The sequence below is a fragment of the Lithobates pipiens genome, unplaced genomic scaffold (assembly GCF_037356315.1).
Source record: "Lithobates pipiens isolate NorthernLeopardFrog02 unplaced genomic scaffold, aLitPip1_a1.2 Scaffold_8, whole genome shotgun sequence".
Classification (NCBI taxonomy): Eukaryota; Metazoa; Chordata; class Amphibia; order Anura; family Ranidae; genus Lithobates; species Lithobates pipiens.
The window spans coordinates 682,978,348-682,995,453 of NW_027507903.1; the positions used below are offsets into that span (position 1 = coordinate 682,978,348).

Here is a 17,106-nt window from a genome sequence, read left to right on the forward strand (position 1 = left end):
CTAATTATCTCCCCTGTCCCTTCTTGGGGAAAGTGTTGAATAAATTAGAATGTTTTAAGGAAGGGGGGGTGATTATGGCAGGGGATTTTAACTTTGTATTTGATCCAACCCGGGATGCCCAACCCCCATCCCTACGCTCAGAAGGTAAATACCTAAAGATAATTAAACAAAAATTACATCGACAGCAACTAGTGGAGGTGTGGAGAATTGCGCATCCGGGGGGAAAGGATTTTACATATTACTCCCAGGTACATCACTCTTACTCAAGAATCGATTATATCCTCTTGGACCATCAGCTTTTGGAGGGGTTAAAGAAAGTAGAAGTAAAATCAATAACTCTCTCCGACCATGCCCCAGTTATGGCTGTTTTGGACCTGGAGGATATACCGATTAGGCAAAGAGTATGGAGGTTGGATGAATCCCTCTTGCATGACCATAAAATATTTGAAGCTTTGGAAAGAGATATGAACTTATTTTTTAAAGAAAATAATGTAGAAAATATTGCACCAACTGTGTTGTGGGAGACCCATAAGGTATATATGAGAGGGAGATTGATAGCAGAAGCAGCTAAGAGGAGGAAAATAAGGTCAACGCAAAAATCACTAATCTTACAGGAAATCCAGGAGTTGGAACAGTTACATAAAGGGTTAAATGACCATAAAATAATGGACGAACTTATGGGAAAAAGGGAGGCACTGAGAGACATATTGGAACAGGAAACCAGGCAGGCCTTTTTAAAGTCCGCTAAAAGACAATATGAATTTGGTAATAAACCGGGGAGAATCCTGGCAGGGGTAATTAAACCTAGAAGAAATTTTAATTATATTGCAAAAATTAAAGATAAGAAGGGAGAATGGAAAAAGGAAACAAGAGATATTAGTAACACCTTCTCAGAATACTACCAACTACTGTATAAGGTAAATGGTAACCAGGACCCCAAGGATAAACAAAAGAGAAGGGAAAAAATTGAACAATATCTCCGGAGGATAGATCTACCGAGGATAGCAGAGGAGGATGCTGGTATGCTCGATAGGGATATCTCTAAGGAGGAAATAGAGAGAGCAATCAAGGATAGTAAGAATGGGAAGAGCCCAGGGCCCGATGGATACACGTCATTATACTTTAAAAAGTTTTTGGGAACAATGAGCTACGCAGGGGCTGCCCTTTGCCTCCACACGAGAACAGGGCTTACATACACGTAATTCCCAAGCCAAACAAAGACCACGGTGATTGCACAAACTATAGGCCCATTTCTCTAATCAACGTGGACCTTAAATTAATGACCAAGATATTGGCTACGCGTTTGAATGGGTTCCTAGCACACTATATTCATCCGGACCAGTCGGGGTTTGTCCCTGCTAGACAGGCCCCGGATCAGACCAGACGCGTCATTGATCTTATCTCTGCATTAAATTCAGGCTGGGATGGCGGGGGACAGAGAGGAGCACTACTGGTCTCTCTCGACCTACATAAAGCGTTCGATTCTTTGTCCTGGAATTATTTATTCTTTATTTTGGGTAAATATGGATTCGGACCGAGTTTCTTGGCCACGCTTAAAATGATTTATGACACCCCCACGGCGAATTTAATGATCAAAGGTTACCAATCACCGAACATCTACATACGCAGGGGGACCCGTCAAGGGTGCCCCCTGTCCCCCCTATTGTTTATACTAGCTTTGGAGCCATTGGCAATTAAAATTCGTGAACATCCAGATATACTGGGTATTCAAAGCGGCGGACGGGAACATAAATGCGCATTGTTCGCAGACGATATCTTACTGCTCCTCTCCTCCCCAGTCACCTCTTTACCTACTTTGCACGGGGTATTGCAACATTTTACAACATTCTCAGGGTTAAAGGTAAACCATTCCAAATCCCAGGCACTTAATGTATCCCTACAACCACACATAGTCCGAGCATTACGGAGCTCTTTTCCCTTCCAATGGCAAGACAAGGCCTTACAATACTTAGGTATCACACTGACCCCTACTCTTACATCATTGTATAAACATAATTTCCCCCCACTGTTTAAGAAAATCTCTGCAGATCTCAAAAGATGGTCGAATAACCCTCCGTCATGGTTTGGCAGGTTGTGTTCAATCAAGATGACAGTCTTGCCTAAGGTGCTCTACCTATTCAGGTCTCTACCGATCTCTATTGATAGGCGAGAACTCCAGAGGTTCCAGAGTAAACTGTTGGACTATATATGGGAGCACGGAAGACCCAGGGTGAATAGACAGACGATGTTTACTCCAAAGGCGAGGGGTGGCCTGGGCATGCCGGATTTGCTTAAATACCACCAGGCGGCACTAATTTCCCAATTAATTCGGTTCCATACCTATCGCGACAGGCCGCTCTGGATGCTGTTGGAATCCTCTCAATTTCCAGGAAAAGAAATTAGTCACTTAATGTGGTTGAGGGCAAAAGATAGGCCTAAGGTGATGTGCCCGACTTTGTCCCTCTCTCTAAATTTGTGGGATAGGCTAGCTGCTACCCACAACTTCAGATCCGGACATGTTCCACTAGCCCCTTTGCTTAACAATCCCATGTTCGCCCCGGGTCTCCGCCCCCAAGATTTTTCATGGTGGACCAACAAAGGTTTACTACGTATAGCAGACTTATGTGACCATAGGGGGGCTCTGTCGCGAACATCCCTACAAGAAAGGTATCAGCTCCCGAGGTCGGAACTCTACCGCTACACTCAAATAGCGCACTTTTTGGCGACATTAAGTCGCATTTCTGCACTCACTACATACACCCCGATGGAAACTATTTGTAAGACACACGACAACCTCACGGGCCACATATCTCTGCTATACAATATTTTATTCCCTCCTTCTCAGAAATTGCCTTATATGGAGAAATGGGAAGGGGATATGCATACCACTTTGAAGATGGAAGAGTGGAACAAAATAATACAAGGTGCCTCTAAATCTTTTATTAACACTTCCTTGATTGAAGCAAACTATAAGGTACTGATGAGGTGGTATATGGTTCCAGCTCGATTGGCCACCTTCGCCCCTGGGGCGTCCCCGAGGTGTTTTAGGGGCTGTAATGCGGATGGTACCATGTATCATATATGGTGGTCGTGCCCGAAGGTGCGACGGTTTTGGATCCGTACGTACAACTTTATATATTCTTTGACCCGTGTGAACCTCCGCAAATCGCCCCTGCATGCGCTTCTGGGTCGCCCCGTAGAAGGGGCTTCAAAGCCAATGAGCAAGCTTATAGCTTTTATCTTTGTGGCAGCAAGGATTTCCATAGCCAAATCGTGGAGATCACCAATTGTCCCGTTTTATTTACTTAAAACAAAATTGTCCTGGATAATGGTGAATGAACGTTTATCGGCAATACTTGCTGATAGAATGGCTTGGTTCAACAGAGTGTGGGAACCTTGGATTAAAGATCTCGTAACTGGGTAAGAGGGGTTTTTCTGGTGAGTGGCTGGGGGGTGGTCCCCGGGATCTGGAGTGCATCCCCCTTTTTCTTCCTCTTCTTCTCCTTCTTCTTCTTTTCCTCTTTCTTTGCTTTTTATCCTCTATTTCTTTATCCCATCTTACTAGAGTTACTTTTCTTCTTTTCCTTCTTTATTGGAGTACACCTGAAAACAAATGCGCCAGTACCTTTTTATTATCATTCATTTAGGATTTATTTTAGTACTGAAGTCAAAAGGGAGGGTTGGATAATCAGCGCTCAGATGTGTGCCTCTTGACCCCTAAATGAAGCAAGATCCAGGGCGATTACCTGGAGGGGGTGGGCCAGTAACTATTTGAAGTGCCCTCGCAACTTTACACATGTAATGCCAGTTTATCCTTTTCCGTCTCTCTACTTGAATTGTTTCGTATTGTTTTCTTGTACTTTTAAGTATCTTTATTGTCAGATACTGAACTTGTCATTTTCTCTTGCCGAAAATTTGAATAAAAATATTGGAAAAAAAAAAAAAAAAGTTTTTGGGACCTTTAACACCTTATTTTCATCAGTACATGAACTCAATAGGGGAAGGAAGGGAAATACGGAAGGAAGCTTTGGGGGCCTTTATAACTATATTAGCAAAGGAAGGGAAAGATCCAACATTGTGCTCTAGTTTTAGACCTATTTCTCTGATTAATGAGGATGTAAAAATTTATGCAAGGATTTTAGCCGAGAGGCTGAAACAACATATGCCAGATTGTATAGAAGGAGATCAGGCAGGTTTTGTACCTGGAAGGGAGGCGAGGGACAATATACTGAGGACAACCCTCTTAATGCAGGAAGTTAAGAAGAAGAAGAAGCAGTCTTCCCTTTTCCTATCGGTTGATGCGGAAAAGGCATTTGATAGGTTAGAATGGGAATACATGCTGCAGACATTATATAAATTTGGTTTAGGCCCAAGAATGCTGCGGTGGATAGAGGCCTTATACTCTAACCCTACAGCTCAGATTCAGGTGAATGGGACCCTATCAAACTCTTTTGGGCTTTATAATGGTACACGTCAGGGATGCCCACTATCTCCCTTACTTTTTGTATTCTCCTTAGAACCTCTTTTGGTTTCTATAAGAGCGAACCAAGGTATTGAGGGAATAAAAGTATCAGAGAATGAGCATAAGATATCTGCATTTGCAGATGATATTATGCTCTATATAACGAATCCCAAACAGTCCCTTCCTAGGATTCTGCAGGAGCTGGAGGAATACGGGAATGTCTCGAACTTTAAGATCAATAGAGAGAAAACTGAGATATTAAATGTCTATTCTCCCCCAGAGGAGAGAAGAGAACTTAGAGCTCTTTTCCCCTTTGTGTGGAAAGAGAAGGGCCTGAAATACTTAGGAATATACTTATCGACATCAGTTACAGATTTATATCAAGATAATTATCTCCCTCTTTTAAATAAAATTAAACAAGATCTTAAAGGTTACCCTGCACACAGACTGTCATGGTTTGGCAGGATAAACGTAATTAAAATGATGATTCTGCCAAAGGCTCTATATATCTTTCAGAGTCTCCCGATAAATGTCCCAGGGGCCTATTTTAAAATTATTAAATCCCTGATTCAGAAATTTATATGGAACAAAAGAGGAAGTCGCGTTTCTTATAAGGTAATGAATAGGCCTAAGGATAAGGGAGGGGTATCTCTCCCAGATTTTCAAAAATATCATTCAGCAGCGGTAATGAGGAGGATTTTGGATTGGGTTTACAACGCTCCATATAAAAAGTGGGTATCACTGGAAGATAATATGAGTAATGTTGCCCTGAGTCAGACCATTTGGATTCCAATGAAGTTTAGGGGTCTCTCTAGAAGAATACCCCCGATTACAATGGAAACATTAAGAACATGGGATGGGGTACTTAAAGGTACAGAAGGACAAAATAACAATAGCCCTCTAATGCCCCTGTCAGGAAATAACTATTTTCCTCCGGGGAAAGAAAACAAAATGTTCCAGAAGTGGACGCATAGGGACATATTAAGGTTAAGGGATGTGTTAAAAGTAAATAGCTTATGCTCATTAGAGGAGATACGAGAGAAATACGGAAGAACACCATGGGATGGATGGAGATACAGACAACTCCAACATTTTGTTGAGTCCCTTCCAAAACCTCTCCGCTCTGGTGACAATTTAAACCCTTGGGAGAAATTGATTGACCGAGGAGGAGTGGGCAGACAGGGGATCTCTAAGATATATAGGACCTTAATATCTTTAATGGAGGATGAGGCGATACCTGCTTTAGGGAGGTGGGAAGGGGAATTGAATCAATCAATCCCAGAAAAACTGAAAGGGAAAGTTATAGACTATACCCACTCCACTTCAATAGATACGAAGATCCAAGAAATGAACTATAAATTATTGGTTAGATGGTATTATGTTCCATCGAAAATGCATAAGATTAACAAAGACTTATCACCCCTCTGTTGGAGAGAGTGTGGGAGGGAGGGAACCCACGCCCATATATGGTGGCAATGCAGTGCAATCCAGTTATACTGGGAAAAGGTGGTGGGTTTAATTAAAGAGATCGACGGGAAGGAAATAGAACTGGATCCCTGGAAATGTTTGTTTCACGCGGCCGAGGGCCCTAGGGAAAAATATAGAAGAGCATTAACTCCATTTTTGCTAAACGCAGCGAAAGTACTGATCCCGAGATACTGGAAAGTAAAGGAAACACCAGGGATAAGAGATTGGTTTAGGGAAATAGATAGATTGAGGATTATGGAAGAACTAATATACCTTCAACGGGGAGCCGAAATTAGATTCCAGGCGACTTGGAGGAACTGGATGGAATTTAGAAAATCCTCAATATATCTTGGAATTATGGGGGATGGAGAGGGCGTCTAGGGGAGGGAGGTAGGATGCATATACTTCATAACCCCTTATAAATTTCTTATTTTTTTTTATAAAGGAGGGAGGAGGAGAGGAGGGAGGAAGGGAGGAGAAGGGGAAAGGATCCCTTTCCCCCCCTTGTTTTTTTTTTTTTTGTGTGGGGGAGGAGATGGGGGGACCCCTTGTTCTGGGGCCGTTTAGGGGGTTTGTCTGGGTTTTTTTTTTGTTGGTTTGGTGTGTTTTTTGTCTCTTTTCCTTTTTTTTTTTTCCCCCCCCCCCTTTTTTTTTCCCCCCCTTTTTTTTTTTTTTTTTTTTTTTTGTAGAAGGGAGTGGGGATGGAAGGAGAGGAATCCCCACCTTACACAAATCACAAATTGGAATTAAGAAAAAGCGACACGTGGGAGGGGTAATAAATATGGGTAAGATAAAATCACAAAAGGATAATTTTAAACACATGAAGAGAGGGGGAGGGGGTGTGTTTTTTTTTTTTTTTTTTTTTCTCCCTCTCTCTCTCTTCTTCTTCTTCTTCCCTCTTGGGATCTTTAAGATCGATCCAGTCGGGCACCCAATGTGTACTTTTTTTTACTGTCTGTTTTTATGTGAATGTTGAAAATACTGAAATAACATGAATGTTAGCCAAAGTGATTTTTAAAAGTATGTATAAGGAATATTTTGTACTGTTCTTTTTGTAAATGTGGAAAACGAAATAAACAATATTTAAACACAAAACGATACCCCCGTAATGGGCGGCACTAGGGACGGGGCCCTGCCCCCATTTTCGGCACCATTATCGGCAAGAATTTTCTTTTGGCAAATTGCCAAAAGGGCCATTTTCACCCGATATGTTTCGGCGGCTGAAATTTTGGTGCATCCCTAGCAATTTCCAGTTAAAGCAGCGCAGTGCCAAATTGTAAAAAGTGCTCCGGTCATTGTGTAGCCAAATCCTCTCCGGGGCTGAAGTGGTTAATGTCGGCAATTGTTTATATTCTGCGGTCAGTGTCCAGTTGGCAGCAGATGAGTTATGGTTGTAAAGGACGCCGTGGCCAGCTTGTCGGCCCGTTACTTAACAACCATCTATGCTTTACAAAGAATTCAGGTCAGTCGATCAATTTTCGACCAATTTGAATAGTAATCGATCCAAAAATTTGGAATTTGTGTGAAAATTTATAAATTAAACTAAACAAATTCCAAAAGCGAATAACAAAACAAAACTAGTAACGTAACATTTTTCTGCTCTGCACTTGCTTAGACCTTTATTATCACTTCCCCGTTACTCAGAACTGGAGCCAACGTGGCAGTAGGTCTCAGCTGCAGGAACATTGGTGCCAATTGGTTGATCCTGCCTTATGTCACCCCCCTCTATGCTCCCATTGGTCTCCTTTCCAACCTCGCCGTTCATTAATTGCGGTGCATCCTCATGGAGCAAGTGACTGACACTGTGCTGAAATATCTCAGATGACTTCTCCATGCCAATTGGTGGGGCAATGACAGGAGTATCTGTGGATGAGGAGGAAGAACAGGGAGATTTAGCAGCTACTGATGACTTCAAGCTATCCTGATCCTGGAAGACAGAGGAGGAGGAGGATGAAGACTTGATTAGACTCAACGGTCTTCTCTTCAGCTCTGGGTGTATAACAGGCTTGCTGCCAGAAAAATGTGCCCACCCCCAGGTGCTGCACCCCGATGTGGTCTGTGGGTACAAATGCTGGAAGAAAAGTATGTCATGGTGGCCCTCAAGGGGTTAAATAGATGTTTATAAGTGTAAATGTACACAGTCATGGGGAGTGTCCTAATCTGACATAGAAAGGTTTCTAAGTCAACAGAGAGCTGAGCTCAGCCTCACTCTGTGTAGGAGGACGTCACCCCTCCCCCATCCACATTCCTCTCCGGTGTCAGAGAGTTTCAGTTTCGTTTCTCTTCTGCTGTCAGCGATGGCGTCTGGTGATCTGAGAGCTGAGTTGGAATGTTCCGTCTGTCTGAACATTTATACCGATCCTGTAATGCTGAGATGTGGTCACAACTTCTGTCGGGTCTGTATTGATCGTGTGCTGGATACACAGGAGGGGTCTGGAGGATATTCCTGTCCTGAATGTAGAGAGAAGTTTCAGGATCGGCCTGCACTGCAGAAGAACATGAAACTACGTAACATAGCAGAGACTTTCCTGTCTACTCAGCCAGATCAGGAGAAGTCCGGGGTCTTCTGTACTTACTGTGTGGACTCTCCTGTACCTGCTGTTAGATCCTGCCTGCTCTGTGAGGTTTCTCTGTGTGATAAACACCTGAGAGTCCACAAAAATTCCCCAGAACACGTCTTATGTGACCCCACCTTGTCCATGGAGAGCAGGAAATGCTCTGTCCATAAGAAGATTCTGGAGTATTACTGCACTGAGGATGAGACCTGTATCTGTGTGTCCTGCAGTTTGGCTGGAGAACATCGGGGACACCAGGTGGAGACACTGGATGAGGCTTCTGAGAAGAAGAAGACACTGAGGAATGTTCTGCAGAAACTTCTGACTAAGAGAGAGGAGACGGAGGAAAGAGTCCAGAGTCTGCAAGAACACCAGAGGAAAGTAGAAGAAGAAGCAGCCGGTGACACCGAGAGAGTCACTGCCCTGTTTACAGATCTCAGGTAGACATGTGTACTGACAAAAAATTTATTTGTTTTCTTTTCATTCATTTTTTTGCTATTTTTGGAAATTTGGAAATGAGAAAATTCTGATTTTCAAATTTTTGAATTTTCAACTTTCCGAATTTTGAATTTCAAATTTCTGAATATTCAAATTTTCTAATTTCCAAATTTTCCAAATTCCGAAATTTCCAAATTCCGAATTTTCCAATTTCCGAATTTTGAATTTTCCAATTTCCAAATTTTTGGAATTCAAAAATTAGAAAATCCAAAAATTTGAAAATATGAAAAAAAGCAAAAAAATCTGTAAAATTTGAAATAATAACTAAGTATTAAATTATAGGTATTGGAATTTCTTTTCAAATTTGGCTGTTAGTGATTCAGTGAATGTAACAAATACAAATGTATCTGAAGTTATGAATTATCCGAAATAATGAATGCCGCATCTAAACAAAAATAATAATAAAAAGGTTTTGTTATTATTATTGTTATTTATTATTATTAGATCAATACATTCCTTTTGTTTAGATCTGTTATTTGAGATAATTTGTAACTTTGGATGAATTCATATTCATTACATTCACTAACAAAAATTTTAGAATTTTCAAATATATGAAATATAGAATTTTTGAATTTCCAAATTGAAAATTTTCAAATCTCCCATTTCCAAATTTTAGAATTTCTGAAATTTTGAATTTTCCAATTTCTGAATTCCATATTTCCGAAAATTTAAAATTTCCGAAAATTTGGAAATTCAAAACTCAGAAATTCGGAAATTCTAAATTTCAGAAACTCAGAAATTTAAAAGTTCAGAATATTGGAAATTTCAGAATTGACAAATTTGTCAAAATTTGTTAAAAAAACGAATTTGGAACTAAATGAATTGCACATGTGTAATCTCAGGAGACGTCTGGAAGACCTGGAGAAGAGAGTCCTGAGGGACATCTCCGGGAGGGCAGAGCGGATCTCCATCTCCATCCGGGATCTGGAAATAAAGAAGGAGGAGCTGTCCAGGAAGTTGCGTCACATTGAGGAGCTGTGTAACGTCACGGATCCACTGACTGTCTTACAGGAATCAGACACAGGTGACTTGTGTGATACTGAGGATGGAGATAATGAGGACAGAGAGAGACATGAGGAGCTCCTCCATGATGGAGGGGGTCTGGATGTGGCGGGGGTCTTACACACAGGTTTATCTGACATAATAACAGAGGTAAATGTATACTTCTATATACAGGGAGCTGCAGACATATTACTGGATAGAAACACAGCTAATAATTATCTACAGATATCAGATGACAGGAAAACTGTATCCAGGTCAGATAGAAACCAGAATCACCCAGAAACACCAGAGAGATTCCAGTATTCTCAGGTGTTGAGCAGTCGGAGTTTCTCCTCAGGGAGACATTACTGGGAAGTGGATGTCGGGGGGTCAGAGAGCTGGAGAGTCGGGATGTGTTACCCCAGTATAAAGAGGAGAGGGGGGGAGTCAGTGATTGGAAATAATAAGAAGTCCTGGGGATTGGTCAGGTATAATAATCAGTATTATGTGAGACATGACAGGAATAAGATCCTCTTACCCACCAATCCCTCCAGTAACAGAGTCAGGATATATCTGGATTATGAGGCCGGGCGGATCTCCTTTTATGATCTGTGTGACCCGATCCGACACCTTCACACCTTCACCACCACCTTCACTGAGCCCCTCCATGCTGGGATAGCTGTATATGGAGGTTGTATAAAGATATGTGGTGGGAGGCGGGAGATGTGAGAACTCCGCCCACAGTCTGGTGACATCACAGTGGACGGGTGGTGGGATTGGTTCATTGATCAGCCAATGATTGGAGGAAGTGGTGGCTCCTGGGAGAAGTCTGAGGGCCTCCTTCTGAAAATACTAGTTCCCTGGCTGTGTGTAATGTAAGAACTTATAAAGTGGTAGTAAAGACAAAATATAAAATGACGGATATGACGGCGTCTGTCACTGACATGAACACAGCGGTCTTTGTTTTTTCGGAGTCCTCCTGGAATTTTGTTCTTTTACCTGTTGGTTCTGCTGTTATTTCCCAACTTCCTATAACAGACCAATCTGTCCAGCAAAAGTGGCAGTTAGAGGATTGGGACAAACCATTCACCACTGACAGGGGTGCTTACAATGGTCAGCTTTTATTCATTGATGTAAAACTTTTATCCCAAAAGGAGACACAAATGTTGGTGTAACTGCTTATAAAGTGTCACCTGGAGTTCTCCTTTAATTTATTAGTCACTTATGTAAAGTCCATCTAAATCTACTAGTCCGTCCAACACCCCCCCCTCCAGACAAGGCTGCTGTCCAAGGGGGTCTCCACTGCCCCTCCATAGATAGAGGAGCCGTCCTAAGACAGGAAGTGTGTTACTGGCAGGATCACCAGGGGAAAATAAAGGTAAAAACAGAAAAGGAATGCAGCCACCACATCTAAGGATTGGTAAGCTCCAATAATTGTCATTTTTGTTTTTGGGATTTATTACCACTTTAAGTCTCCGACCCGGAACAAGCATGGGGGGAATAAGAATCAGAAAAGAGTCAGAATTCCTTATCTCTATACTTGTTCCGGGTCACAGACTGAGACAGTAATGAAGGCAAAGCATCAGCATGACAGCCAGGGAACTAGCATTCTCACAAGGAGAGTAATGGTAGAAATGGCGGCCCCCATGATTCTCTCATGACAGGGGCCCTTTAACCCTTTCTCTTCCACAACCGTTTTAGCATTTTTGCACACATGTTTAAAAACAATCATTTCAGGCTTGAAGATAAAACCCCAAAATAAGATTTATTTCCTGACAGCAGAAGCCCTAGAGCAGGGATATGCTATTAGCGGATCTCCAGCTGTTGCAGAACTACAAGTCCCATGAGGCACAGCAAGACTCTGACAGCCATAAGCTGGCACCCAGAGGCAGAGGCATGATGGGACTTGTAGTTTTGCAACAGCTGGAGCTCCGCTAATTGCATATCCCTGCCCTAGAGAATAAAATAGTGTTAGTTCCAATTTTGTATGTCACATGATATTAGCTAAATACTTTATTAACTGGTTCCCGTCAGGCACACAACGATGTACATTTGCAGAATGGCACAGACAGGCATAAGGGCGTACCTGTACGTCCCTTTAAGAATGCCGCTGTGCCATCATGTGCATGTCACCAGCAGCACGCACGCGCCAGTCGAAACCCCCGTGAGTCCGGCTGCGGGTCCCGCGGACTCGATCGCCGCGGGGATACCTGTGATCATCTCACGGGAAGGTTGAACGGGGAGATGCAGAAGTAAACAGCATCTCCCCATTCTGCCTAGCAACAAGTGTCCCTGTGATTGGAGCAGAAATCAGTGTTCACTAACACACAGCCACACCCCCCACAGTTAGTAACACGCCCCTAGGAACACTTAAACCCTACACTCCTACCCCCTGGTTAACCCCTTCAATGCCAGTGTCATTTACACAGGAATCACTGCATTTGTATAGCACTGATTGCTGTATAAATGACAATGGTCCCAAAAATGTGTCAAAAATGTCCGATGTGTCTGCCATAATGTCGCAGTCACAATAAAAATGGCTGATCGCCGCCATTACTAGTAAAAAAATGTTAATAAAAATGCTATAAAATTATCCCCTATTTTGTAAACGCTATAACTTTTGCGCAAACCAATCAATAAACGCTTATTATTACCAAAAATATGTAGAAGAATACGTATCGGCCTAAAGTGAGGAAAAAAGTGTTTTTTTATATAATGTGTGGGGTATGTATTATAGCAAAAAGTAAAAATTTATTAATTTTTTTCAAAATTGTCACTGTTTTTTTGTTTATAACGCAAAAAATAAAAACTGCGGCAATCAAATACCACCAAAAGAAAGCTCTATTTGTGGGAAAAAAAGGACGTCAATTTTGTTTGGGGGCCACGTCGCACGACCGCGCAATTGTCAATTAAAGCGACGCAGTGCCGAATCGCAAAAAGTGATCCGGTCTTAAGCCAGCAAAATGGAAAGTGGTTAAGCTGAGTGTGACGGGAGTCACTTTGGGCGGGGGGCTTGTGGAACCAAGCTTACCTTGGAGAGCTCTGGAAACTCTTTGTCCAGCTCCCTCGGCCCCTCCTACAGACACTAATATAAATTATAGGGCACAAAGACACAATAGATTATCCACATTTTTTTGCAAAATAAGATGAGGTTGTACCGAGTAAATAAATACCCAGCATGGCAAACCTTGAAATTGTGTGTGCCCCTGAAATTTTCCACAATTTTTGGTGCACTATATTTTCATAGACAGCACTTTTGGGCTGAGAATTTCTTCTCTCACTCCGGTGTGTGTGGTGATATGTAATGTGCAGTGCAAGCAATGGCCTTGTGTGTAGGTGTCCCTGAAACATGCATTTACATTCATACGTGTATTGGGGGGTGGGACACTCAAAAATGTTGGGGTGGGGGGGACTTTAGGGGCAATTTATGTGTAATATCATCGCTCCCAACTGTCCCTGATTTGGAGCAAAGTCCCTCTGTCCCTCTTTCCTGCTCATTTGTCCCTCATTTTTGGTCTGATCTATATAGATGTATATAAAATGCACTTTTTATTTATCAAAAGTGTTTCCCACTTTCAACCAATTTTCTAAATTGCTACATTTGTAAATATTAAAAGCCAATATAAAGGAAGAGTAGTGGTAAAAAAAAAGCCCTTGTGGATTTAATTAACCTTTTTTTTGCTTATTTCTCCTTTAACGGGGTGTGGCAGGGGGCGTGTCCTATGCCTACATACATTTGCTGGTAGGTGTCCCTCATTCCCATCTCATAATGTTGGTCGGTATAGTAATATTTTTACATTTCTATTTTACTAAACTTTTTTTTCATCACATGGAGACAATGTGATGCTTTTTTGGGTAATGACTCCCCTGCGCGAATCTCCATAGCTGTACGGCGGGTGCTTTAAGGGGTAAAGGGAGCGTGGGCACGCCTGCCACATCACCGAGGAGCCAATGTGCATGCCCGGCAGCCGCAATATCTGCCAGGCACCCACGATCGCACCTGACAGAGCCAGAATGGGGATTTGTGTGTGTAAACAAACAGATCCCGGTTCTGTTAGGGGTGAGGAGACAGATCTTGTATTCCTAATGTTTAGGAGCAGTGATCTCTCTCCTCCCACAGTCAGTCCCATCCCCCCACATCAAGAAACACCTCCTAGGGAACACATTTAAACCCTTTATCGCCCCCTAGTGTAAACCCCTTTGCCTGCCAGTGACATTTTAACCCTTTTCCCTGCCAGTGACATTTATACATAGTTAGTAAGGTTGAATAAAGACACCCGTCCATCCAATTAAACCTGAGTGAGTGTCTACAATTGCCCCTATCCCTGTACATTACACACTCACTTCCATTCCTACCCTCAATGAGCCCACAATCCAAGTCCCCCATTCATATACTAGGGCCAATTTTGGAGAGAAGCCAATTAACCTACCAGCATGTCTTTGGTGTGTGGGAGGAAACCCACACAGGCACAGGGAGAACATGCAAGCTCCAGGCAGGTAGTGTCATGGTTGGGATTCAAACCAGCGACCCTTTTTAATGCTAGACGAGAGTGCTAACCACTACACCACTGTGCCACCCGATAATAAAGTAATCAGTGCATTTTTATAGCTCTGATCGCTGTATAAATATTAGTGGTCCCAAAATAGTGTCAAAAGTGTCCAATCTGTCCGCCGCAATGTTGCAGTCCCGCTAAAAATCGCTGATAACCGCCATTACTAGTAGAAAAAAATAAAAATGCCATAAATCTATCCCCTATTTTCTAGATGTGATAAGTTTTGCACAAACCAATCAATATACGCTTATTGCGATTTTTTGTTACCAAAAATATGGAGAAGATATATATCGGTCTAAACTGATGGAAAAATATAAAATAAAATAAAAATGAAATATTTATTATCGCAAAAAGTTAAAAAAAATACATTTTTGTTTATAGAGCAAAAAATAAAAAAAATGCAGAGGTGATCATATACCACCAATAGAAAGCTCTATTTGTGGGGGAAAAGGGGACGGTGACGGGTATTTTATTAAACAAAATATATAGTGCAGTGCAACCAAAAACTCATAAATCAAGTCCAAATATTGACAAAATTCCACCGCAGTGCAACTTTCAGTGACAGTTCATTGATATCCGGTGACTTCAGACTCTCGCTGGAATGTCTGATATATTTTGTTTATTATCGATGATGTGGAAATATTGAGCTTCATATTTATATCAAGAGGCTTCAAGGGAACCATTGTGAGGACTTTCTAATTAAATGACCATGCCCCGTTAGATGGGTATATATATATATATGTGTGTATTTTTACAGGAAGATGATGTACATAATATATTTTATGATATTATGATGAGATTTGGGTCCGGCTCACAAGACTTCTTCATGTTTCTCACAAGCAGTTTGATGTCCTCAATAGTCAGGTGATAACTAAGTCCCCCGATTGTTTATAGAGATGGACATATCAGAGGAACTGGTTATACTCGGATCAAAGAGGGTTTCTTACCCAACAACCAGAAACATGGTAGACAGAGAGGCACCGAAGAGAGTCTAATGCTTATGTGAGAAGCATGATGGCCGACTAGGCTTCAGGTACAGCCAATCAGAATTTGATACATCTCTGAACCAATGAAAGTAGTCCATTTGTGTAATTGGTGGGGGAGGGTAGAGAGGGGACATAAAAATCAAAGCTCCCATTGATGGGCCTCTCTTAGCCTCATGGTCTCCACAAGCATGGTCACGTAAGATCTGTCTGTGGAACGTATCCGTATTATCTTATTTCTCTTTTCTTTTTTCTCTCCTAGGATTTGCCTTAATACACTGATAGCATTTATATGTTCATTGTAACAATATATCTTTTTGTATTAATTATCTTTGTCCACTGGCAACACTGTATGTGTAACATCACTACGTTATATTTGGTGATATCTGATTATTCTAATGTTTCTTTTCTCTATAAATAAAATTGGATTGTTATTCTTTTCGTTTTTCAGTTATCATTCATTTTTTTTTATTCTATCCATAATAGCTGCAACCGCATTGGTTGATTCTTATATAGACAAAAGGTTTTAATCATTTATTTTATTTTCACAATCACATTGTTTATTGCGCTGATTATATATATTTTTTTCACAATTACAGTTATTTTATTCCTCCTTTTCCTGTTTCTATCAATGTTGGCAACTTTCAGTCCTGGAAATCAGTGGCAGCTGGTGCTCAAATTTTTTTGGGGGACGGCGCAATTTAAAAAAAAAAAAAAAACATCAATTGCAGCCACTGTGCCCATCAATTGCAGCCAATATGACCATCAAACACAACCACAGTGCCCATCAATTGCAGCCACTGTGCCCATCAAACACAACCATTGTGTCCATCAATTACAGCCACTGTGCCCATCAAACGCTGCCACTATGCCATCAAATACTGCCACTGTACCCATCAAATGCAGCTACTGTGCCAAACACTGCCACTTTGCCCAACACTGCCAGTGTGCCCATCAAACAATATTTGAGGAATAATGAGGTTGTCTCACTCCCTGGTAAAGCAGAACTCCGGGCTGTATTCATGTATACAGAGCCGCATTCATTTCTCTCTTCTATCTGCCCAGAGTTCAGCTTTACATTAGAGAAGACACCCCGACATTCTCCTCCTCATTGCTTTCCTAAGATTTTGTTAGATTTTTTCTCTGATTTTTTTTTTTCCCAAAGTCTCCATTTATATAGAGAAATGTTCTTTTATCATATAGTAATAGGAAGTGATGAGGATTTAGGCCCCATTCACACTTGTGCGACTTGTCATGTGACTTTGGACCCCAAAGTCGCACAAGTCGCATCCCATATTCCCCTATGAGTACTGATCATATCTGTGCAACTTCAAAGTAGTTCCTGCACTACTTTGGTCCGACTTTCATGTATAGACCTCAATGTAAACCCTCAAAAGTCGCATGAAAGTCACACCTGCATAATATAGAATCCATTTTGATGTGACTCTGGATAAGTGTGATAAGTGCAGAACAGAAAGATTTGTTAGGTTTCTTTATTTTCTAATGAATTACACATTTTTAAATCGATCGCAATTCTAATTCTATGTGAAGAATAGATGGTTGTTAAGGAGTGGGTTGGGAAGACGGCCGCAGCGTCCTTAGCAACT

The 17,106-nt window shown here is 41.6% G+C and overlaps 1 protein-coding gene across 1 annotated transcript in view; it reads left to right on the forward strand.

Annotated features, from left to right (window-relative positions):
• Positions 1-15,939, forward strand: part of LOC143962540 (E3 ubiquitin/ISG15 ligase TRIM25-like) — a 54,363-nt gene extending 38,424 nt beyond the window's left edge. The window contains 4 exon segments of the mRNA XM_077471812.1: positions 841-917; positions 8,119-8,170; positions 8,173-8,924; positions 9,825-15,939. Of these exon segments, the coding sequence (XP_077327938.1) occupies positions 841-917; positions 8,119-8,170; positions 8,173-8,924; positions 9,825-10,692 (1,749 nt within the window). The 3' untranslated portion in view covers positions 10,693-15,939.
• The last annotated feature ends 1,167 nt before the right edge of the window (positions 15,940-17,106 follow it).